General features: G+C 38.7%; 2 protein-coding genes across 2 annotated transcripts; one reads left to right on the top strand and one right to left on the bottom strand.

Moving 5' to 3' along the window:
• Positions 1 to 1,101: 1,101 nt before the first annotated feature.
• LOC111875391 (synaptogyrin) lies at positions 1,102 to 14,761 on the bottom strand. The gene is made up of 5 exons (XM_023871613.2): positions 14,641 to 14,761; positions 14,078 to 14,315; positions 13,445 to 13,584; positions 10,405 to 10,585; positions 1,102 to 7,394 (listed from the first exon to the last, which is right to left on the bottom strand). Exons 1-5 carry the CDS (start codon positions 14,740 to 14,742, stop codon positions 7,357 to 7,359), a joined length of 699 nt encoding a protein of 232 aa, XP_023727381.1. The 5' UTR covers positions 14,743 to 14,761; the 3' UTR covers positions 1,102 to 7,356.
• A 280-nt stretch (positions 14,762 to 15,041) lies between these two features.
• On the top strand, positions 15,042 to 24,695 carry LOC111875411 (E3 ubiquitin-protein ligase ZNF598). The gene is made up of 7 exons (XM_023871643.2): positions 15,042 to 15,109; positions 15,857 to 16,213; positions 16,365 to 16,607; positions 17,457 to 17,668; positions 18,749 to 18,861; positions 18,961 to 20,864; positions 22,493 to 24,695. The coding sequence occupies exons 2-7, from the start codon at positions 15,989 to 15,991 to the stop codon at positions 22,676 to 22,678; spliced, it is 2,883 nt and encodes a 960-aa protein (XP_023727411.1). The 5' UTR covers positions 15,042 to 15,109; positions 15,857 to 15,988; the 3' UTR covers positions 22,679 to 24,695.
• Positions 24,696 to 25,818: the final 1,123 nt, after the last annotated feature.

Raw genomic sequence — 25,818 nt, 5'->3', positions numbered from 1 at the left:
AATCCATACCATCCCATCTCTCTAAGATCCATTTTAATATTGTCCACCCACCTACATCTTGGTCTTCCCTGTGGTCCCTTTCCTTCTGGCTTTCCCACCAATATCCCATACGCATTCGTCTCCCCCATTCGTGCTACATGACCTGCCCACCTCATCCTCCTTGACTTAATCATTCTAATTATACTTGGAGAAGAGTACAAGTTATGAACCTCCTCATTATGCAGCTTTCTCCAACCTCCTGTCACTTCATCTCTCTTCGGTCCAAATATTCTCCTCAAACACCCTCAGTCTACATGGAAAGACTAGTAACTGTAATCATGAGCAAACCTGGGAATAAGAAGGTATATGTGAGAGGAGCTGGATGTCTGGGCATTCATCAGTCCTGTTTGGGCTGAACCACGTGGTTATACTGTTTCGTCCACTCTAAAGGAAGAAAAGGAAATCAAAATTAATTTTATATATGCAGGAATTCATTTGGAGGGCAGTATTTTACAATGGTGTCAGTATCTAGACCATATGCTAATGGTAGGATGCCTGATGGACAATGAACTGTTGAACTGGAAAGGATTTGGAAGGAAGCAATCAGTCTGATCAAGGTAGCATTGTGACACTTGCCTGGAGGAATTGCAAGAAATAAATCAAGATAGTGGGTGTCCTGCTCAAAATATGAGCACCTTCCAAATAAGAGTGTGGAGTGTTACCACTACACTAACCTGCTCAGTGAAATGAGTTAAGCATAAAGTAAAAAAGTAAAGGTATCCCTGTAACAGGCCGTGGAGGCCCATAGGGTTGTGAGATGTTGAGGTTCCCACATTTTCTAGACAATCGGCTCATAGATGGCGGCAGGGTTGTCAGCCCTACACGCTGGCCACCCTTTACCCCCATGAATATTCCTGGTTCTCATTGCTGTTAGAGGCTGAGTCAACCCCAGAACCACAGTGCAGCTGGAAGGATTAGGTCAACTGAAAAAATCCAATGACCTCTTTGGGACTTGAACCCATGACCTTCCAGTTTGTAGCATAGTGCCTCAATCATCTATGCTACCGCGTGCCCCTTGAGTTAAGCATAAAACAGTTAAATAGGACAGTCAGAAAACAGTACTTTAAACACTTATACTTTATTTGTTGTTCTATGATCAAGTCACAATGGTACAACACAGCACTGTACCAAAACAATCTTTGATTGATAGGCAAGGCCAATTAAGACTCTGGCAACATACAAAAATTACATAACATAAAACATCACTCAGCAATACAACTCAATATAGATGAAACTACAACTTCTGCGATAATTACTTTCTTTACCCTACTTCTAAATGTTTTTTGAAGTAGCCATAAATATGAATTCCTTTTTTCTTTGATAACCTATATCAATAATACATGTCATTTATGTATATATTCGTATTACATAAATATTACTCATTTCTAGTTTATTGGAACACTCCTATTATAACATTACTCTCAATGGAACTGCAACAAATTCACAACACTATCTCATTCAGCAACTGGGATTCATTAGAAAGTAAGTACACATACATGTATCTGCAGTGTTGAGCAGTAACTCAGTAACAATAATCTTACTGTAATGGCAGTTGTCCCCCCTGCTTAATTAAGCACCATGCCATAAAGACAAATGGGGAACAGAGGTATAACGCAACTGCTTTATGCACAGGGAAAGAGCCCCCAGGTACCTACTGAATATGAAGATTGGTAGGTCCTGGAGCTGGTCTGGACACTGTGGAGAACAGAAAAATTTCTTCCCCTGCTGATAATAGAACACTGATCCCTTGGTCATCCAACCTGTAGCTTGTTCATAATTCATAATATGCAGTAAGGTTTAGAAACAATATAGTGATGTCATTAAATTAACTGGCTACTTCTAAAAACAGTTGAAATCACCTGCAGGTACAAAAAACATTAAAAAACCAAGGGTGAATCCCCATAGACAATTAATTCAGCCAGTGTCAAATTCTGAGTGTCTTTCTATAATAAACACTGATGAGAGAACTATTATGTAAAGCTAGGACAACAATACGAGTACATTAACCATCAGAAGCTGCACTTGGGCCCATCACAGCAAACTGACTCCATACAGTACAGTATTGTGTCATGGATCAATGTACCATACAAACAATACCACAGAAGATGAGGAGCAGGCAGATCTTCTCTGAGGTAAAGAAATGCTTATATTCAATTAACCTTTTTTATCAAATATTCTACAAGAACTTGGAAGTTACGTCTAAACCACGGAGTCACTGATCTATGATTCTCAATCATTTCCATGTGGAGGCTCACCAAAATATACACCAGTATCTCATTAGATACCAAACATATACTGTAAGATTGTATATATGTATTCATGCATACAGAACTAGACTGTGTCCATGAAAGGCTGACTTATATTTCGGACAATTTCTGTTATCTTGTTTTGGTTGAGGACAAACATTTTGAAAGATGGCTCTGCTTCTGTCATCTGGAAAAGTATGAAATGGGCATATTCAGAAATAGACATTAGCTCCCTCTGGTGGACCAAACAGAACAGGTTTTTCATTTTTACCTCATGATGGAAGCAAAGCCAGATTTTAACATGCTGCCTCAATCAATACAAGTTAATGGAAAATGTCCAACTTATGAATCACTTTTTAGGCTTGTCTGATGCTCATGTTATTCTTAATGTTTTGTTACTTATTTCATTTATATGATGATAATAATAATAATAATAAATTAACAGCACTTTAAGAACAAATAACATAAATGCATGAGTGACAAATTAAATACTGAGACATATACAAAAAAAACAATATATAACAAATATAAAGGAATATGAAGAACATCAAGTTGGCAACAATTTAACAAACGGCAGCACAAACTGATGAGATGACAAAACAGGACCACAAAAATCTGACTGCTGATACCAAATTTTGTTAAATATTGTTAAATAAGTAGAAAGATGCTTGAATTCTAATTGTCATGACACACAATTACCTAAAGCACAATGTAATGACTCAGGAATATTGAGCCAAGGGAGTCAAGTCAAAATCACAGATTTTCCTGACTCTTGAACATCAGGCAGTACCAAGTTCTCAACACTGCATGTCCACAACTAAGCAAAGAGAAATAAAATGAACGAGTGAAGTGTAGTCTTATTGCTCTGCATGAGGTAATGCTTCTGATTTGTCTTGGTTCTTTCAAACAAGAAGACTCAACAACATGCTTCAGCATTACACATATTAACATTTTAAACTTTCATGCCTTAATGACAATTCTTAAATCCTATAACATCAACATGCTGGCACATCCTGACTGGTCATTATTATTATTATTATTATTAGTAGTAGTAGTAGTAGTAGTAGTAGTAGCAGTAGCAGCAGCAGCAACAGTAGTGGTGGTGGTACTAGCAGCAGCATCAGTAGTAGTATTCCATTATCTCCAGTTTATATCAGTTCACCTGTCCATAAGCAGTCAACACTGTCACTTGTACCGTACCAATTCTGTGACTCCTTGCTCTCTCAAAAGTAATGCTGACTACTTGCGGACCAGTATTCTTGATACAGTATACATATATATTTAACATAGTAATGTACATGGTTCAACCTATAAAATTGATGTAAACACCCTCCCATGAATGTGTGAAGTGTTGCATAATGGCAGAACTGCAGTCAAGCCAGGGAGGCGCCCAAGTGTTTTTCTGAGTGCCACAGCATTGCTCTGGCACATTTTAAGAACAATAATATGAAGTATAAATAAATTTTAGCTTATTGAATTTCCAGCCCCTCTATCTGGGGCAAAAGCATCAGTCTCCTTATGTATGTGCACTTCATGAGCTGTTTGTTATTCAGTTCTGCATCTAAAAGTACAAAGTTATTGATAAGTAACAACAAGAACAGCCTTACAACATGATTCATGACAATTATTTTTACCTGGAAACTTGTTCCAGACTGCCTCAGCACTCATATTTCTAGGACTACAACCCTGCACAATGTGTAACGGATATGAAGGTATCCTCATCAACTTCAGTCCCATAACAGACACCCATTGGAATGTTGCATACACACAAGAAAAATAAATAGTGATAGCATACAGCCACTGACATAGAAGGTGTTTCCATGAATGCCACCCAGTTTTATTCACGTATGTGTAATATAAATACTAGAATGAATTACTCACAATAAAACTACGAGGAACTTTACAGTCTACTTTCAGAAGACTGTGTATGTGTGAAAAACTTGGGACTCAAAATAAGTGGACAACCCTGAACTGCAATGTCAAGCTGTTGACAAACAAAACTAACACTCATACCACACATGGTATTGTATGAACTGTACCTTGCAGTACTGACACTAAGAACATGAATAACAAAATGAGAATTCCCATTACTGAAACCAAAGAACAGAAAGCTGACCTCTTAAATTTCCCATCATATAAATAAAGTGCCAGTTTCTTTACTGTAACGATCATTTAATTTAGGAACTACTGACAAGGCAATCACCAAAAAATTGAAAACTGACTCTTCTGCTTAATAAAAACATTTGTCATCACATAAGTTATTCAAAATAAACAATCAACATTTAATTCTCAGTACATATGAGTATAATAAAGTCTGACATAACACTATGTATGTCGCATGCTTACATGACATCCCACAACAGAGCAATAAGGGAAGAGAGGCTCCAACAGGGGCACTTCATATTATTGTCCTCAGGGTTACCAATCATCACGATCAACCATGTGTGTCCTGATTTCTTCCTATCAGGTTATCCTCTCCTGATAAAGATAATATATTGCTAGTACATAACTTCAGGTTTTAACTGAGGATCCACATATTCTCATTTAGCAATCTTCATATTTTGGTGCATTTCTTCCTCAGGTACAACTTCTCTCACCTTTCAAACACATCCTATATGTCGAGCTAGATGTCTCTGCTTCTCAGATTCAACAGACGGTAAACGTAACTGTGGGTAAACTTTAGGGGTACATAGTCACCCAGAAGCTAACAAACAGGTGGGTAAAAATCCTTCCACATTCCAGAAGAGAGTATTCTCCATCCTTTTATTTCTTTTTCACAGAAATTAAATTGCTGCAGTACCTTTGGGGCAAAAGTATGTTAATGTCTTTCTGCTACATGTGAACCTGGTAGGTCATAAGTTGGCTTCGTTGTCAGTCACACAAATTGTGAACACAGTCCTACCAACTGACATGAACCATCAGTGTCAAATTAAAATCTTTGGTAATGCAAATAAATAGCAGTGTTTGTACATCATAATATGGCTTGCAAAATGACATCCAATGACAAGTTGTCTATAACAGTGTCCTCTATAGTATCACCTTAAACTGCTCTGCAATACATACAAAAATGTGCACACAACATCAACAGACAAATCATCATACTAACTTTATTTCTTTACATATAATGTTTCTTTGAATATACATATTTCTTTACACAAGTTCACGATATAGTTGAACAAAAAAGGATCCAAACAAACAAAAACACAACAAAAATAAAAAAGTATGATGGCTCACATAAGACTAGAAAGCAATACATAGCTGTTTTGTGAGAAACAGGGCATGTTAAGAACATGCCTCTGCAAGTGGTGGTCAAAACCCATGGTCCAAAAAGAAAAGGGGGAACAGACTGACTGCATGTTTGTCACATCAACTTCTTTTCTTAGCTGACACTTAAAATTGCATTCATCAAAGTTGCCTAAGCACTCCAACTTCTAATACAACCAGGCTGGCAGACGGCACAGAACAACAATTACTACTAGGAAAGACTGGGTACATGTCATGGACATAAGAACACTGACATAAGCCAGCAGTCACTGCAATATAAAACTGGGTAACTGCAGGCAAAATGTGGGACAATGCACAGGTAAGACACCCAGAAACTTATCACTACAGAGGTTGTACTCCCTTTCTGGGCCTTCTTTTTCTGATCCAGTGAGTATGATGATATGTCTAGACCAATCCCAGGCTTAACAATTAAGCCTCAGGTTTAGTGACACATCTGCACTATTATGTAGTAGTTTGAAACAATACAGAATTAAGAGACATGTAAATTAATGTCCTCTAACTGCACATTATGCAGGTCAACCAGACAGTCTACAAATATAATTCCACATATATAAGAGCTCAATGCTTCAACATTTATATTAAGTGTCAGCTGCCTGTACTCTTGAAGGATACATCCCTGGATAGTACATAAGAGCCAATCTAGGAAACTGAAGTTAAAAATCTCAATACCCGGACTGGGATAAAATCCTGGTTCCTCAGTCTAGAGTCATTTTACCAACTAATTAGTCTAAGGAAGGGTACAAAACATAATGACATCTATGGTTCTGAAGTTATGTGGCCATAGTTTAATAATTTTAAGGGAGTTAATATTCAGACTTGTTCAAACAGAGCCAGTTACCAAAACACCCAACACAGTTTTCATCTAGACCATGGACAATGTCCAAAGAAGATGTTTAACTTGATCCACAAGAGCTGACTATGTCTCACCAGGCAATAACAAGATCTGTTTTCATAACAATATGAGAATACCCAAAGTGTATAACTCAGCTCCTACTGTAATGGGTATAGTGAACAGAGCATGCTGCCTGCTTTCAACTGCTTTCTACATGAAATATGAACACAGCTAATACTGTGTGAAGTCCGAAACAACAGCAAACAACACTGTCTCCACCAAAGTCGCATATTTACAATGGATATTACTGTTTCTACTTCAAAGGCATAGATTTGTCCATGAAAAAGAATTTAAAACAACGAACCATACACTATGACTTAGAAATTAAACTTGCACAACAAATTACCTGATGGCCATAAGTAATCATTAGATTCAAAAGAGCAAGATTAAGTACGACACACAGAATTTACAACATACTGTATTTATAATTCAAAATTTCAGTATTTATATCATTTCACTGCCAAAAAAACTGCAGCACAAATAAATGAGCACAGCTCTTGAATGTAAATTACCTCAAGAAATTGGAATATGTATCTTCGGACATTATCCACAACAGAACAAAATTCACACACAGGGTATGCAGCAATGCCAATATTTTTTTATGAAAAATCTTCCAGAACAAAACTCCCATTTCCCAGTGAAAATATTGGTTTACACGAAATTTTGTATCAATTACGGCGCTCTTCTACCCTGCCTTTCTGCCAACATTTCCTATTCTTCTTCAGATAGACAATCCGGTCCAAAATCATTTCTAAATGATGCTATTGGATAGCAGCTATGGATTATCAACCACATTTCGAACACTTCAATTTCCAGCAATGTGTTTTGGAGAAAAAAAAAATGTTAAGTATGACACATGGTTTCTTCACTACTACATTCATGTTGCCAGAAGATTTAATATGCAGGAGCCTGGAAATCTGTGCCAATTACTCCTGGAAAGAAACATTCCAATTAATACATTGAGGGAACTGACCTTGCTATGAACAGTTCTATCTTCTAGGATGTAACACTATGTAGCCCAGAAGTCCACTGAGATTTTAGAAAAATGTATTGTCACCATCTTATGGGTTAAAAACAAAGCTGGTTCCCTGCTTGGCTTACACTCTGACCCTGAAGATGGAGGCATGCCAGTGACTTTTAACAGACTGCATGTCATTAGAGCACAGTGAGTCACGGCTGTGAGAACTTCCAGCCCAGCAAAACAATCACTAGTTTCTAGCCATATAAGAATATCAATTTTTAAAGACACAGGTGAGACCAACATTATGTTATAGCAGTGAAGTACGGACAACAGGTGAAGTCATGGGAATAGTGATTTCAGCAGAAATGCATTGCACAATAAGGACTGAAGGATCCACCCATTTAGGCAGTAACAGTTCAACCCACTAGGCCACTCAGGGCAGTGCCCCACCCAAAATCAGAACGCAAGAAAGGACATGCTTTCGGCCTAGTTGTTATGCTTCATTGTCAAGGAAGAAGGAACCCATTTGACGTTTGTTGTTGGTGAAGGGATGGAATGCTGAGTGTGAGAGGGGGGTTCTGAGGAAATACATGGCTTACTTCGTTACAAGCCGGTCAAGTGAGAAAATCCCCTGATTGCTTCAGCCTTCCACTATTCCAGCTGTGCTTCAGTGAGTTACAGCAGAAACATATACAGCTTGCTGCTCTGTACTCCCGACCCATAGTTTGCGTAGTCTGTAGTTCTGTGATGCAGTACCCACAGAAAGCCGTATGTATACTTCAGTGTATTTTTCTTTAATTTTATATTTTGCAGTGTTTTGTGTGAATAATGGGTTTGTTTAATTACACTCAAACATAAAAGTGAAATATTCTGAAGACAAATAGTGTTGCAAGATTCTAAGAAATGACTTTCAATTTGAGGCAATATGGGGAAAAAGAAAATGACTTGGACTGATGCTATGTAGCCTCGATACTCAGAATATCAGACATACAGATCACACAGTCTGTGCATAAAGGTTTAGGTAAGCATATAAATTAATACTTTAACAAGAACTGATATTCCAGAGCTTCTTGGTTGGGTGGTTGCCCCATGAAGAGGGCTTTATTTGTTTTCCTTGCATACTGTTTGAAGGAGAATGGTAATGGATGAAAGTAAGCATGACTGACATTTAACAATTCCAACCTCACTATGGCCCTGGGTTCACTCAGTCTCTAATAGAAATGAGTACTAGAAACCTTGAGGGGGTTAAAAATGGCCAGTGCATAAGGCTGACAACCTCACTGCCATCAGAGAGCCAACTGTATAGAAAATGTGGGAACCTCAACGTCTCACAACTCTATAGACCTCCACAGGCTGTTACAGGGATAGCTTTACTTTCTTCACTTACCTTACTTAAGAACTGATAAATTTGCATATTGACAATGCAACAGATTTAGCTACATTGGAAAGTGTTAATTTTGGCATCCAACTTGACACAGCATAGCAAGAATCAATTAAGTGACATAACACACAGGTTTGTTGAAACAGACAGTGAAAGAAGAACATCACAGAATCACAGCATCCTTCAGGCCCAGTCAACTTCATTTCTGAATTATATAATCTGCTGCACAGACATTTAACCTTTAACGACCGAAAGTCCGGTATACCGGACGGTACCTGTGACCTCGAAGATGCCGAAAGTCCAGTATACTGGACGCAAGACACGTGCTCACTTTAGAAGTGCTGCCGGTTAGACGTTGAGTTTGAAACCAAAACAAACACACGCAAGTTCAAGTCAGAGGTCCAATTGTTGGCTCTGAACAATAAAACCCTTCATCATGGCACTGGGTTCGATTTCGTTTACATGTAGGTAAGACTGTTTGTGACTTGGTCAGCCAAACAGAGTGGAAGCTTCTTCACAGAAAAGCTGACCCAACATTCCTCTGTGCGGGCAGATCACTGCTTCTGTAGCTCTCAAGGAAGTGTGACGTGTTTAGTGAGTGTCTGAATTATCAGCTTGTGAGTCAGTGGCGGACTGTTTCTCTGGGGAAGCCAAGATTTTTCATTGAGTCATCTGGAACTGAACATTGACAACACTGTCCGGCCAGCCAGATAGAAACAATAACTTCCTGTTTGTTCGCTAAGCGAGAGACTGAACCAGATTGTCTACCAGCGTATGAGAAGTGAGGTCTGTGTGACCTTCACAACGCGCTGAAGCAAACTCTGCCTCTCCGCGCTCCCGCACGCAGTATCTATAGTAGCGTAAACTTACACGACGCAACGAGTTGAAACTCGTGTACAGTCTGACCAAACATTTTGGTGTATAGTGTCAATGTATTTTGGATATAACGACGTCTCAAATTTGAAGAAAAAATTATGGGTAAGTCTTTTGGAATTTCATTACACATATAAAAGAGAGTATATTTTGAATTTCATGACATAACAATCACAGTTAATTTTTATTTGTAAAAATTGCCTTAGGTATATTATAGGAAATTTCATTCTTTTTCAGGCAGTTTTTAGTTCGTAATTCTAAGCTGCATAGAACGGAAAATATATAGTTTTTTCTGAAAGTCTACAATATTAAAAGGGTAACGTCAAATTAACTCCGGCAGCAGCGCAGTCGTGGGGGGTTTAAATGCCGACTCTTAAAGGTTAAACAATTTGCGAATCTTCAAGGGCACATACAAATTGTGCAAAACCAACTTCCTGATTATAAGCTTTCTGTACAGCTATAGAACTAAAAACGCAGAGTACGTTACCATTCTACATGACAAAACAATACAACTACAGAACAACAAGTGGGCTTGGTATATCAGTACATCTTGCCTATTGGATGCAGTTGCCATACATGAGATGGAACTTCCTACCAGGCTTATCTGCACAGTTTACAAGAACAGAGAAAACGTTGTTGCTTGTGTGCAAATGTAAACACGCTAAAAATATGGTATCCTACTTAGCATGTAGTATCGCTTTAGATCCATAAAATGCACAACACATACCTCTGGTTTGGTTACCGGAAAATGGAGGTTCCTGGTACCCTCCATCACCTTCTTGTCCAACAGGATATGAAGCATATGGGGCTCCACCAGGGATGGAGCCTGGATCTGCCTCATAACTTGGAGCAAAAGCTGCAGCTGTGCCTTGGCGGAAGCGTTGAAATGCAAACCAAGCACATCCAGCCTAAAGGAAGAGAGGGTCATCATGTAGTTAGTTAGTTACTGGAGACGGTGGGTTTCCCCATGCACTTAGACCAGTATTGGTCCATTGTGCTTCCCTCTATGATATTCTACCAGTCTCTATATCCTACCAATATTGGTGCATACCATCAGTCCCGACCGAGCCAGCGAGTTCGGCCTCCACTAGCTTGGTGGTATCTATAATGCTTCCCCCATCTATCAGATTTGTTAGAGACTACTTGTTGGGCGGGAAACGTCCTTGAATTTGGCTCAGTGACCTCCTTTGGAGATATGAGGTTCTTTTACGTGCCGTAAAGCTACGACACGGGACACACAGCTTAAAGTCCCTACCGGAGGACTTGTTCCCTGAATTTTTCCGCCCTTAAAAATTCGACAACCTTCACCGGGTTTGAACCCGCGTACCACGAGTCATGAGGTTGGAACGTTACCTCTAGACTACGGAGGCTGCTGGGTCATCATGTAACTCACCTTAAAGGGACAACAGGGTTGGGCCACATTAAACAGCCAGAAACAGACTCATATATGCGATTAATCAAACCCAGGAAGTTTTTCATGCTTCCAAAAATCCAATATTTCTATAAGCCACGATTTGATTTATTTTTTCCTGTTTTTTAATTACGGGGAATCACTCGCTGTTTCTTTTGTGGTCACCATTACAATTTTGGCATTTTAAATACAATACCCTTCATGTTTTACACTTCCACATGAGAAGCATTGGTTTTCCTTTGCACAAAATTTACTTATGTGGCCAAATTTCCCACATCTGTACCACTGTCATACTGCTGCAACAAAAGCAGTAACTTCAATTTCCATATTGCAAAAATATATATGAGGGGGAAATTCCTTAGTTCTACACATCAAACATACTGCCTTCAACTCTTTCCATGTCCATCTTTCTTCCTTGATTTTTTGTTTGTCTCTTTGACTCTCATCTTAACTCTGGCTGCATCAATTACCTGGAAAGGTATGGGGTGTTTATTCTAATTATTCAAGTTGAGCTGTTGCATGAGATTTCTAACTACATATTCTTCGGTACATCTTCAATGCCTCCCTCTTTAACAATCACATATATCGGCCATGCTATAGCTCAAGTGGTTAATCACTGGCTTCCCATCTCTGCGGCCCGGATTCGATCCCGGGTCTGGTCAAGTGGGATTTATGGTGGACAAAATGGCGCTGGGGCAGGTTTTCTCCGAGTACTTCGGTTTCCCCTGCCAATCTTCATCCCACCAATTGTTCCACAATCACCCTCACCTATCATCTGGGGCTGGTACAATAGGCCAGAAGTGGCCGCAGTACAAGGGATTTAGTCCCACCCCACTAGCAATAAAATAAAAACATATATCACGGTATGTATGCAGTTAGCCCTTCATTCTGGATTATAGGGCTGTCCAAGACTTTATTTGCTTCCATTCTTTCTAAGAAGGTCACTTCCCTAATAAATTGAGCATACTGTCTAATGGATTGAACACTGATCTTGATTTAGACATAACATTGAAGATATCAAATTGTTCCCAATTCTTTCCCTTTTTTCCTTCTACTAATGGGGTACCAGGCCTCTTGACTTTTAGGTTGATGCTGAACAGCCCTTTTCAATACATTTTAAAACATAAGTCACTGAATTTTCTATTTCTGTTGCCCTTCAAACCTTCTCCCATGTCTTCCTTTCCATTATGTGTACCTTCATTTCCCAGATTTTGTGCTTCAGAGTATACCTGTTGAATTGTCCCTTCTTCTGTTCTCTCCTTGACTTTGTTATGATTCTGTGACTCATTTAAATTTTGGTGCCTATCGGTACTCTGCTTTATGTCTTCAATTACCAATTTCCTTGGGTTTTTAAGGCTTCTAAAGGCACTAAATTGTGCCATCAGTTCCTATTCTGATGACATTTCAGGTCCTGTTTTTCCTGCAACCCTCTTCTTTGGTTTGACAACCTTATTCTTTCACTTTGCATGGTCCATGTCTTCCATCACCACTTCTTCACCAGCTTCATCAAATATTTCTTCCATTGCATCTACCTCCATTTCTTGGCCACTCATTCTATTTTGGGAAAGTCCACTGTCAGAAGCACGTGGACTCACACCCATTGTACTTTTGCCTGAATCCCACACTTTAATCACTTGTCACTTTCAAGTAGAAAATAAAATAAACTTCAGCAGAAAACAAAATTGAATTATTGTAATCTAACACCACCCTATGTCTTCTCAATCTTGCAGTGCTGAATGAAGCGTATGTACCTTTAACTGCCACCTGGCAGTCCTAGCCATAACTATAAACAAATCTCACATATACGTGATGACACAGTAAAAACAGCGCAACAGTAGAAAACCTTAGCTTCTTATGTATGCAACTGAATATGGTATATCACCTTCTTCCTACACTGCCATTATCAGTGCAATAACCATTAAGTAGCAACATATTTTTCTCATACATATAAGTAGAGGTAAGGTAGAATTGTCCCTGTGCTTATTTAATTAGACACCACACCACAAATATGTATCGATAATTGGAGGTATAGCTCCACCACTCTTTAGCTTAGCACTATATGAAGATGGGAAAGAAACCCCAGTACCCACTGGAGAGGAAGCTGGGTCCATTCTAAGACACTATTGAAAAGAGAAATCTTGACTCTGCCAGAAAGTAAATACCAGCCCTCCAGCCTGAAGCCCTTTGGTATACCAACTCAGCTATCCCAGCTCTTTTTCATACACACAGCCCAAATTTTTAAAATGTAAATAAATATTCCTAGCAGTATGTTTCCAACATACAATCTTATTATAGTAACACAAATTTACTGTACATTTCTCTCTTCAGACACTAACGTAAAAATCTTTGTACATACCCAAGTGAAGATAGAAAAAAAAGAAAAAGCAATTGCAGCTTGAAGATTGTTCACTCCAAAACCACCCTCTGGCGTAACAGAATTGCTCCATCGGTTTGCCAAGTAGCAGAAACCAACAAAGTACAAAAAAGCCCAAAAGCCTGAAAACAAATGCAGACGTATAAGCACAAGAAAAGTTCCAGAAAAACAGCTGTCCAATTTCAGCACTCATTTGAGACCTGAGGTCCTTTTGGTGATGATTATAGAGACTACTGTCTTCTGACATGTGACACTGTGTAATCTGATAGAATTTTACAGTCATTTCCGAAGAAGATGGAGGCAGCACATTCCTCCAGAACATCAGACATGTGTTACCAGACTATACAGTGTTACATCCCAAAAGAAAGTAATCTTCAACTCAAGAATCAATATGTAATACAATGGGAAATTATGGCTGTCAGAGTTTGTATTAGCTTTAGTTATTTTTTACCAAAATTAAATCTTCCAAGACTGCAACTTGGGAATGAAAAGGGTAGATTCAACTTCACAGTAGTAATGTTATATTCCATCCAGCATTACTGCAGTCAGCGAATGTGGCTGTACAGCTGGGAACTTGGTATAGCAGTCAACTATGTTTGCTATTTGGCCACTAACCTGAAAATCCCAAATCCCCAAGAACGTAGTGCTTTCTTGTTTTCACTGATGACATCTGTTCAAACATGAATTCTCCCACAAGAAATCCTATTGATGCCAAGAAAGCAATGACTCCAATGCCAACTCCATAATTACAGGCATTATTATCTTTATTGTAAAGACAAACTTCCTTTTTCTCCTCCCGGTCATATCTGTACCCTTGTGACGAAATGCAGCCAAATACAATGATTGCAAAGAGCTGCAAAAAAAAAAAAAAGGCAGAGTACTAACAACAATTATCACAACCACTGTACGTACAGAATTATAAAATTTCTGACATATTACACATTCAGTATCTAATACTTCCCATCTGAATAATAATATTATTAACAATAATAATTTTGGATATCGTGACCTACATCGTGATAGTCAGAAAAATCAATATTATCTCTACAATCGACTCGCCACCACTTTCGGGAGAATCATGGCGGTCCTTATGTCAAAATCGATTGATATCTCTTTTATGCAGTAAAACTACAGACACCTAATAACAAATACTACGCCAGTGTTTAAAATTAGCTTACCAGGCAAACAGCCCTTAAAATAACTTGTGGTCGCTGTACAAACTGAATAGGATCAAACGGAGCTCCAGCTTTTCCACCTCCGTACGCACCACCTCCATCCATGTTTTTTGCCACTTACTAATGAAACAATATGACAACTTTATAATTCAATAGGTTTTCCTAGAATTGAGACACGCTTGTAAATATTTCTAATCATATACAGTATTTTACTTTATTAATGTAGTTACTAACGTTAAATGCCTAAAACTATATTCAGTAGCGATTCAATGGCACACGTAGTTCATTCTAAGCCAACTCAGTAGACCACATAGTCTCTTTGGTCAATTTTACTGAAGAGACAACCCTCATATACAACACCGCGTCGGACAGCACAGAAAACACGTCACTGCCTGTATTGTTGTAGGCTTTGCCTAGCAACAGCTGTGTACTCAACTTCTTTATCAAGCGTCACAACACAACAAATATCAGAGTAAGTGTCCAGCTACGGCTCTGCTACATGTTTCGGCTATCAATAGCCATCATCAGGCAAATACATGGTTAACATATATACACCACTGAACTGCAATACTATTAAACTGAATATAATACTATTGAACGTATAAAACACTTGACGTAAAAAATACAATAAATCAGATTATATATAAAAAACAGAAGTTATAGTATAGAACAAGAATAAAATTTTAATTGATGTTTTATAACATCGAATCAGTCGTTGGTTTTGTATTATCATACGATACCATTGACAAATTGGAATATTCTATATTTTTTCTTTTTGTATAAAAGATTTTATAGGAGGCTCGTGATGTAGATGTAGGAAATTAATGTTAATTGTTTAGTCGGTGCCTCATCTTAACAAAGTGTTGCCCGTACTGTAGGGAATGTAAACAACGATAGTTTACATTTCTTATTGCTGCATAACCTCGTTCCACTGTTGCGTAACTTGGCAACCGACCGTTTATCAGGAGATCAGGAGTCTGTCTTCGTGGTTACTCATTCCACATCCCGTTGCGCAACAGCGGTTTGACATGTCACAATTTTGTTTACGTATTCGTTTCCTAGAAACGGTGCAGTCTGTCACAGTATATTGAGGAACAGTATTTTTATGCAGTTTTACAATATAACGCATAATGAAAGTTGTATGATATCGATTTTTTCACCGTAGCATTGAAGTAGTCCCTAATTGCGATTAACTGTTTTGTTTCTTTATTGTTCCCAGCTGAGAAATACCGCCATAGTTACTGCATATTTGGTCGTGGATCACAGAGAAAGCAACTGATATTGCACGGGTCATCCACTGTATATAGGACTGATCACAGTACCTGCAGTATATAGGATCACGTAGAGGTTGATGGTTTTAAATAAACTAGAGGAAGTACAGGATAAAATGTATTCCACCATGACAACAAACGTTGTTACAGAAAATTCCGAAGATGCGTGTGTTGTGTGCTTTAAAAATGTTTTCATATACTCTGTTGGCGAGTGTGACCATCCAGTGTGCTACGAATGTTCCACGAGAATGAGGGTTTTATGTCGTCAAAACGAATGCCCCATATGTAGGCAAGACATGCCCAAGGTAAAAATAGAATTCCCTTTACATGTTCTTTTAATTTCATGTTTTAATACAGCTTAATAACGCAAAGAATAATTATATTGTATCAGGTTTACAGTGATTCAGATTTTTTCCTGTGTTTGTAGCCAGCCCTTAAAGAATGGTTTCTTTACAGGTTATCTTTACAAAAGAGGTGCAGCCGTTCCGAAATATTAAAGACTATTCATACTTGATGGATAAAAAATTTAAAATTTGTTTCGACAGTGCAGATATACAAGCTGCCTATAGCAAACTGCTGGAACATGTGTGTACTGTTTGTCCGGGGCGCCCCGCATTTAGAACGTTTCAGAACCTTAAAGACCACGTGAGAAAGGAACATGAATTGTATTACTGTGACTTGTGCGTTGAAAACTTGAAGGTAATGGTACAATTTTTGACATTGTTGGCCGTTTTGTAGGAAGGGAAGTGTTACATTTGAAATCAGTCTTGCTTCTACTGTTAACACAGCAGAAGTTAGTATGCTTTTATTAGAATTGTATGTAACACTGACATAAATAATTGCTGGGTTTTTGGACTTTTTCAATCGTCCGGAATTCTAGGTAATAGAGGACATGACATTTTGGAAACTGGACCTGTTTCCATCTTCAGGTGAGAAAGGAAGACACCTACTCAGTTCGGCCCCTTAAAAGTAGCTAATCTCAATCACTGGAGACTGAATTGTGGATGATGGAAAAGTTAAAAAACCCAGTAATTCTGTGTGCCGTTCACCATCGTAAGAACCCTTTAGAATCTAAGTGACATAAATATTAAACGTTTTAAAAGTCGCATAATCATCACTCTGACGTCTTGATCAAAATATCACTTTTCAGTAGTTTCACATATATTCCTGGTGGTTATAGACGACAAAACAGCTTTATGGTAACGTGTAGATATATTAAACACTTATATTTAGTCCATTTTATGCCAATGGGTATAATCTTTACACTTCATTGCTGTGAAGTTGGCACTACTCTTTTCAGAGCTATTCATTAGCAGAGTTCTGTTTTGAACCATTGGCTGGTTGATGTGCATACTGCTGACACTTCATAGTATACAGAGATCTGTAAGAAAATAGGTTTAGTTAATAAAAATAAGCATTTTCTCTCCTGGAGTCCACAAAGGTAGGTCAACAAAATGTTCTATGCCTATTTGTAATCTGTATTTCACAGGCTTTAATGTGCTTTATCTTATCTACAGTCTGTTCACACTCATTACTGATGTTTTCCAGATATTCACAGGTGAACGAAGGTGTTATACACGACAGGAGCTTGGTTTACATCGTCGTAAAGGTGACCCTGATGACAGATCCCATAGAGGGCACCCATTATGTGAATTTTGTGACCAACGATATATGGACAATGATGAGTTATTCCGACATTTACGGCGTGATCATCTGTTCTGTCACTTTTGTGATGCAGATGGGCTTCATCAGTATTATAGGTAAATTAAATGGTTCTGTAATTAATATACTATTGTCTGCAGATATATTCATACCCTAGTACACAATTTGCATCCCAGTGAAGGCAAACTTATGGCTGTATTAATAATGAGTCTGAGGAACATCCTTAGAAATGGAATTTCACACCTCTGACTATCATAAATCCAGTATATGGATTAGCAGGTTATGGAGGCAACTTCAGAAGTTACTGCCATGCTGTCCACTGTGTTAGCACTGCAACCTTTACAAGTTCTGTAAAAACAAGACCCAAGGTCCACACAAGGTTAGGCTGTGGGTTTTGTTTTTGCATATAAATTTTGCACTAATGCAGCAGGCAAGATGGTGGTGAGGTTTGCAGTTACTTCAGTACTGTAATTCCTCTTGCCCTACTATCATTGCATCCATCAAAGGATCACTCCTGGCACTCGTGCCTCCAGTACTATGAATGCGTAATCTCCACAGCTGAGTCAGGAGTACTCTGATTTCTGTGCCACATTTTGGTACAGGTATGTTGTCAGTGGTCCATGTTTATTGGGTTTGATATTTGTGGTTGGTCATTGAAGGCTGCCCAGTATCAAGTTTGTTAAACCCTCATTAATTAACAATCTGTGACCGCTAAATGTCAATTTTGAATATTTGCAAGACACAGTAAATCAGAGGAGCACTTCCTTCCTTCACTCTTCGTGACACCTGCACTTAAATCCATAATTTCTATCAAGAAATTCCACAAACTTGGCACACATCGACCTAGGACCTGAAGGCAATAAACAGTATTCACTGCTACCCTATCTCACAACTTAAATATTTCCCAGGCATCAGCTACCAAGTCACTGAAGTTATTTTTCACCTCAGAAGAAAGAAATGAAGGTTGGAGGTGCATGTGCATCTCTCACAGGGGAGTACATCATGTCGTCAGCAAACGTGCACAGGAGAGGGAATATGCTGGTTTATGTTAGGATATATGCACAGGGTTACAGCTGAAAGTTCCATGTGAATGAGATGTCTGATTTCTGAGCTGTGTGTGACTAACCACCTGCTGCCTTTTTAATATATCTCAATTGGAAATGTGTTGTGTGTTACAGTTCCTATGATTATCTGAGAGAACATTTTCGCTCTGAGCACTACTTATGTGAAGAAGGAGGCTGCGTGGAAGAAAAGTTTACGTCTGTCTTCCGCACAGAAATTGATTTGAGGGGTGAGCAGACTGCGTTTGAGATAATGTACATACCCCAGCTGTAAGTGAGGAATGTTCTTGGGTTTAACATGGTCAGGAATGTTTTTGGGTTTGTTTCAGCACACAGAGCCTCAGTTCATGGGCGTACTATTGGGAAAGCTGCCACAAAACAAGCGCGTACACTGGAACTGGAATTTACGCTTGCCCCACGGCCACGAGAACGACTTGATGGAATGCGAGGTGGCCGAAGAGGAGGTGAAAGACAGCATACAAGGCATGATGAGGAGGAGCCCCAAGGGGCTGTTGGAAGGGACTTCAGTGACCTGCACTTTGACTCGACATCCATGTTTAGGAATACACCAAATATCAATACAAATTGTATTGAGGAGTTTCCAGCACTTAGTGGTGAAGTGCCTCCAGTGTTAGGCCCCCCACTTAGACAAAATTCACGTAAAGTTGCCTTGAACAATAGTGGACTGACTATACGGACTGTCCGTCAGTCTCAGCCTCTAGCAGTTACAGATGAGAATTTTCCTGCACTAGGACCTGAAGCAGCCACAGGTGGGTGTAAAACTGTCAGGTTAAGTGTCAATAGTGGAAGCCAAGATCGGCCAAACTCTGCTGCAGGAAGTTCTATAAGGGCCAGTGCACAGAAGGCTCCAACCAATGTTTCCATACATGTGAATCATCGCCCAAGTGGTAGCAGTCAGAACATACGTATCCGACCTGCATCTGTTCCTTCACAATTTGACAATGATTTTCCATCTCTTAGTAAGTCCAAAGCAGCCACTCCTAGTTCTTCTGTACAGTGGCTAAGCAACCAAGGCAGTATAGCAAAAACCAAGGTTCAACCACAGATACATGCTCCAAAAGCATTTAGAACTGAAGAGGACTTTCCAAGTCTAAGTTCTAAATTCAGCACAGGCTGTAATGTGGCAAACACAGCCCCATCTTCAGGTGGAGAAAGTGAAACTACATCTAAAGAAGCATCTTCTCTAACAGTTCCCGTTGCCTCATCCAGCACAGTGTGTGGTGGACCTTCTTATGTCACTAGGACTCATGAATCAAGTGTTGTTTCTGGTAAATCGAGTGATGATGCACTTGCCAGTGGTACCAACACCATAGGGAATATCAAGGTTAAGTCTAAAAAGAAGAAAGCCAAAAATTCTGCTTCGCATCCTACCAACAGTTATAGCAGTGACTCAGTTTCAACAAAATCAGCACAAGCTGCACTCAGTGAATCTGGGAAGAAGAAGAAAAGGCAAGGGAATGCAGAAGGTGAAGCACAGCAAAAATTGGAACAAAGTACAGAGAGTAATGATGGCTGTGAAAACAGAGAAATGGATGAACTGCCAAAATTTGGGAATGGTACAGACAGTATATCCAGTTTTGAACGAAAGAGATCAGAATTGCTGATTGATAGTCTGGTGCCCCAGCATGCTCTAGAGAATAAGAACCAATCATCTGCCGCTGTCAACAACAGATTCTTTGAGGATATATGTCCTGTTAGTAGTGAGGTAACTGATGCCTATTCTACTGCTGGAAGTTGTGGAACTTGGCCCCCAGGATTTAATGTACCTGTTACTAGAGGAAAATTAACATCTGTACCACCGCCTGGCTTTGGAGGAGGTATCTCCACAGATAGTAATGTTACATCTCCACCCCCAGGCTTTTCAGTGACTCTTAACTCTGTTGCACGACCACAGTCCAATGGCCTCACATTCACTAGTAGCAGTGGCCAGAGCTATTCAATTCTTCCAGGAAGGTCTGGGAGCAGTTCTCATAGTTTTGTTCCACCACAGAACTTTGCTCAACGAAATCGAGCATTGGTGGCCAAAGTAAAGAAAACACTGGGTGATGCTCAGTCCATGGAGGATTTCTGTCGCATCTCAAAAATGTTTCGTCAGGGTGAGATCAGTGCCTGTGATTTCTACACACGATGCCAGGAGACAATAGGCACAAAGGAATTTGAGGAAATCTTTGCAGAGCTTCTTGTCCTTCTGCCTGACATAGAGAAACAACAGGTAAGACTCTTAAAGGATTATCAGTTGTGGATTGTGTACAGCATAACTTTTTAGTGCCTGAAGTGAACACAGAGCAGAAGTTATACTGCCATGATTTGTACTTCTGTCTTTCACTCTTATCACCTTTGTATAACTTGCTACCGTAAAACAGCTGAGAAATCCTAGGTCTGGATTAAAGAAACAGAATTTTATACAATAATTAATGTGTCTAAGCCATTGCTTGGTGTTTGGAAGTGTTCACTTAGTTGTAAAAATATATTTAATAATCACTTCCGGGAACTTAACAAAATTGTGTAAGAAAAATTAAGGCCTGTTCAAAACATGACCAAGCAAGACTGTGCTCGTCCTTATCCATATAGTCATTGTGAGTCATTACAGAATTTAACATCATAGGATGGTTATGCCAGTAGTAGATTATTTTCCATTAAATTGAAAACAGCAGGGAGAGTTAATGCCAATGGTTTTTGCCAGTTCTTAGTATTCTGATAGGGTTTTAAATTATGAGTGTTTGGGACTGGGGGCCCCAGGAAAATATCTGGAACTAAGAATGAGGGAAGTCCATAAATTTCAGGCTCTTTCAGAGTTCCCTGAGTATAAATACTATTAACAGCAGCAATTGTCATGTTCATGTTGTGATGGTGACAGTAGTACTACTATTGGTAGTAGTAGTAGCAGCAGCAGTAGTGGTCGTGGTGCTGACAACAATGATGGCAGTGTGGAGATGACTCCTTGTGCCTCTGTGCAGTCTGCATCACACTGATAACACATGTATAGGAATTAGGTTAACGTCAACACAACAAATATTCTCGCTCTTAATGTTTTACAATTTGACTCTTTATTCCTGCTACATGTTTTGGTCATACAAGACCATCATCAGGCAGTTATATATAGGAATACGTTTAGTTATTGAACTACCGATATGGATCCATACCAGTGCACCATGTCATACATGTATACTAACAGATAAAATTTGCTTCAAGTTGGTGTTACAATTAAAATAGAAGATACAAAATAAGGTGAAAGATAAAATATAAAAATATATACCATATATCAAGATTTATAAAGTGGTGAATATTTTATGGAAATATTAAAATTGTTAAAAATATTTTAAATATGTTTAAAAAAATATATTTCAACTATTTAGTATGGGAGGTTAATAAATAAGTATGCCAACTTATTACTAAGGTTTCACTGCTACAGAGTAGAAAACCGGGCATGTATGTTGTTTGTAGGTCTTTGTTGTAGAAGCTTTCTATGTAGTAAGCCTGGTTGTGGAGCCCAGAGAGAAGTTTCTGTGATGTGCGGGTTAATGTGTGGTATATTAAGTGTGCATATTTCATGATATCTATTGATATATGATCATAAAATATGGTGTATGCATTTTGCCTGGGTGTATATATGTTCACTGTGCATTGGTTCGATGTAGACTGATCAGTATATTTATTGTGTCGAGGGTTAACCTGATTCCTATATATATCTGGAACACACAACAGGATGTAACCAATGACATTAATGACTGTGTCAGCCATATGATTCTTAATAGACCAAAGTTCAGCTCAGATCTGAATGCTACTGTATGACCCCATGATTGGGTAGTAACATTTTTAATTGACAAATTTTATGTGCAGGAGCTGTGGTCTGTCCATGCTGAGAGTGGAAAGTTGTCTGCACTGGACTTTGAGGTATGTGCAACATGTCAGCAGGTTTTGTCAGCTGCCGATCTCAGTCGCCATGTTAGTAGTCATACACTTGAGAACCATTTCCCAGCCCTTGGGTCATCAGAAATAATGTCACAAGCATGGAGCAAGAAATAATCATGTATTGGACACATTGAACAATTGAAAGCCAACTCGGTGTATTGGTATTGATTCCTGTTTGCTTGTATGTGATAAACCAAACTGGAAGCCAGTCATTTCTTCCTTCTTGAGTTTTTTTTAATAAATTTGGTGCCTGTTAAGAGAGTTTACATAAATACAATAAAGCAATATTGTTCATTATATATTGAAGAATTATTTATATACTTATGCAAGAGTCTTTGGACTACATTTGATATTCTTTCTACACTACACAGGGACAGTGTCATTACTCAACTTGTATGGAGAAAGTTAATAGAGACTTTATATATTTATTATATTCATCTTGCCATCTCATCTAATTAAAAAAGTATGAATAGCAAAGTTGAGAAAGTTTCCAAAATGTCAGAAGCTCCTGTGTGTGGAAATAGTCATGTAGAGATGGAGCGCTTAGTTGATCACTACCGTGGTTCTCATGATGTCTGTGATGATTACTTTTCTTGTGTTGTGATGACATGTAATCTGGTATATCAGTAGTAACATATCAGAGTAACTGCTCCCTTCATCATCAGGTTAAGATGGAAGCAGCAGGTTCCTCCAGAACATGGATGACGATTTATGAGACCATACATCATCACATCGCAGGAGACGGTAATCATCATAGTTGCCACCATGAGAACCTCAGATCTCATATTTGTATATGTGATTTTGTTTCATCATATGTACCTTATTTGGACACAGTTTGTGATAGCTGTTGCTCATTAACATTTACCCCTTCATATGATTTGAGAGTTGTGGAGGATTGGCAGTATCCCTTAAACATGATTGGTGACTTAAGCAGTTTCTCCATATCACCTGCCTGCTCCATGGGTTGCTGTTATGAAACCTCTGGTGTCTGGCATTGGATCGCACCCTCATTACTAATATCATGTACATCCTTGTCCCAAAGTGTTGGTATCATTCCCTTTGCCACATAAAAAGGTATTACCACCAGCTTATGAAGTAATATTCAATTTTACTGCTTGCTCCTAAAGTGTTCACAATCTATTAAATTTTCCTTTTTACTGAGATTAACATTACATATTACACAGTGAAACTCCAATTTAATTTGGGGGTGGGGGGATCAGTAAACTGAAGAAAATCTTAAATGGGAGAAATTTATGACTTTGGATCATTAAAATCAAATATTAAATGAAGGAAATTTTAAAGTGAGGAACAATAAATGAGGGTTCCATTGCATATATAAAACACAAGAAATGTGCAAATGATAGTGACCATAATTATTTACACACAACTTTATGATGTATGATTATAATTGGTGTGCTTCAAGTTATTGGCCTTCCAGAGTGCAGCCATATTGGGAAGACTGAAAAGTCCTGGCTTAAATGCTAACGATAATCAGATTTGGAGTTTCATGTCATAAACACATTTTAATCATGCTTACATTCAGGTCAAGAACTGTGTACGTGAAGAGACATCAAAGATTCAAGCCATTGATATTGTAACATTTGTCATGTTCTGGAGCATTTATTTACAGGTTGCCACAATCTTGACATTGATTCTTTCTTATTCACTACTGTTCCACTGTGCATCCACTGCTCCATCTTCTTGAACTAGTCTCAGCACATTGCTTTCCCACACGAGTATATTTCACACTGCAACTACTTATTCTACATGCTTACATTCCAGAGAAGTCTGTTTCTGAACCTCCACACAAGACCTTGACTGACCTTGGTCTCTCCAGAATCATCTCTGGAGGGAGGGGGAGGTGGGCTTGGTGGTTCTCAAACAGCATAAAGTGCCATTATTGGAAGGTGATTTATCTGCCAGAACCACACCCCCACTTGGGCTACACAAAAATATATTTTCATACAGGAAGTTTCCATACAAAATTTACAGATATTTTTTACAATTTCTAGTCATGTAAAATTTCTTATGGCTTGTCAGTTATTACCATCAATTGGAAGGTGTTCACAGTTTAGAATTTTACAGCCTCAGAATTTACATAACAGCTGTGCCATTGCTACTGTAGGCAAAAGTAAATAGAAGTTAAAATTACTCCTGTGGCATATTGAGGTGAACTCCCATCTCAGACTTGTTACTATGTGTAGGAGAGTTATTGGCATCACTTTCAAATACTTTAGCCATGGGGAAAGAGCTCCCAGTACCCATTGTTGATCTGGATGGACAGCAAAGAGAAAAACTGCAACCTCTACCAGGAATTGAACCCTAGCCATCTGGCCTCTAGTCACGTTAATAATGACATCTGAAGAGTATGCAGCATGATGATTTCAAGCAGGTAGGGCACAGAAGATGAGTCTGTCAGCCTTCAGAGGAATTGAGCAATTATGACAGTATTGCAAAAAAAAATTATCAAGATCATGACCTGAAATCTTTGCATATCTAATTTTATGAAAATATATACAGTGGTTCTTGAGTTTTTTTCATGACTACAGACTGAAAGACTTAATGAACTTAATGAACAGTTTCTCCATAGAATTACAAATATTCAAAAGGTGAGCAGATAAACCATAAACAAGATAATCAGGAGAGTCCTATATTTTTTATATTTGCAAATTGTCATTAATGTCAAAAAAGGTATAAAATTTAATAGATATTTGTGTTTCAAAATTATCCATATCTGTAATATCCACTCGGCACAGCAGCCACTGATTGGCCTATTGTAGCCAGCCCTGGGTGATTATGGTGATGGAGAATTTGGTGGAATGAAGATTGGCAGGGGAAACCGAAGTACTTGGAGAAAACCTGCTCCATCACCACTTTGTCCACCACAAATTCCACTTGACCCGGAATCTAACCCGGCCACCACGTTGGGAAGCCAGTGTCTAACCACTTGAGCTACGGCGCGTCCTTCTATAATATTTATAAAGAAGAGTATCTGTTTGTTGCACCAGTATCTAGCAAACTTGGCACAATGGCAGATGATGTCCATGGGGAGGTTTTAAACACCTGAAAATAGTAGTATGGGTTCTAGGGATAAATTTAAAATGCCAGTTTCTTTGAGACGTGCTGTGCCAGTTGGCTGGTAGTATACTGAACGTCACTAATATCCTTACCAGTGGATGTAACTGTTACCATTCAGCAGCTAGCAATGCTCTACCCAACAGCAATCAATTTCATGGCTCAAGCAACATAATAAG

Source organism: Cryptotermes secundus, unplaced genomic scaffold (assembly GCF_002891405.2).
Source record: "Cryptotermes secundus unplaced genomic scaffold, Csec_1.0 scaffold15, whole genome shotgun sequence".
NCBI lineage: Eukaryota > Metazoa > Arthropoda > Insecta > Blattodea > Kalotermitidae > Cryptotermes > Cryptotermes secundus.
Note: the sequence above shows the minus strand (reverse complement) of the source record. Positions and strands in the feature narration are given on the sequence as shown.

Coding starts and splice junctions, on each gene's coding strand:
- LOC111875411 (XM_023871643.2), top strand. CDS start 15,989: ATGGTTTTAAATAAACTAGAGGAAGTACAGGATAAAATGTATTCCACC. Junction 16,214..16,364: donor GTAGGCAAGACATGCCCAAG/GTAAAAATAGAA, acceptor GTTTCTTTACAG/GTTATCTTTACAAAAGAGGT. Junction 18,862..18,960: donor CACAGAAATTGATTTGAGGG/GTGAGCAGACTG, acceptor GGTTTGTTTCAG/CACACAGAGCCTCAGTTCAT.
- LOC111875391 (XM_023871613.2), bottom strand. CDS start 14,742: ATGGATGGAGGTGGTGCGTACGGAGGTGGAAAAGCTGGAGCTCCGTTT. Junction 14,316..14,640: donor TTTTAAGGGCTGTTTGCCTG/GTAAGCTAATTT, acceptor TTTTTTTTGCAG/CTCTTTGCAATCATTGTATT. Junction 10,586..13,444: donor TTTTTTCTATCTTCACTTGG/GTATGTACAAAG, acceptor CTCTTCCTTTAG/GCTGGATGTGCTTGGTTTGC.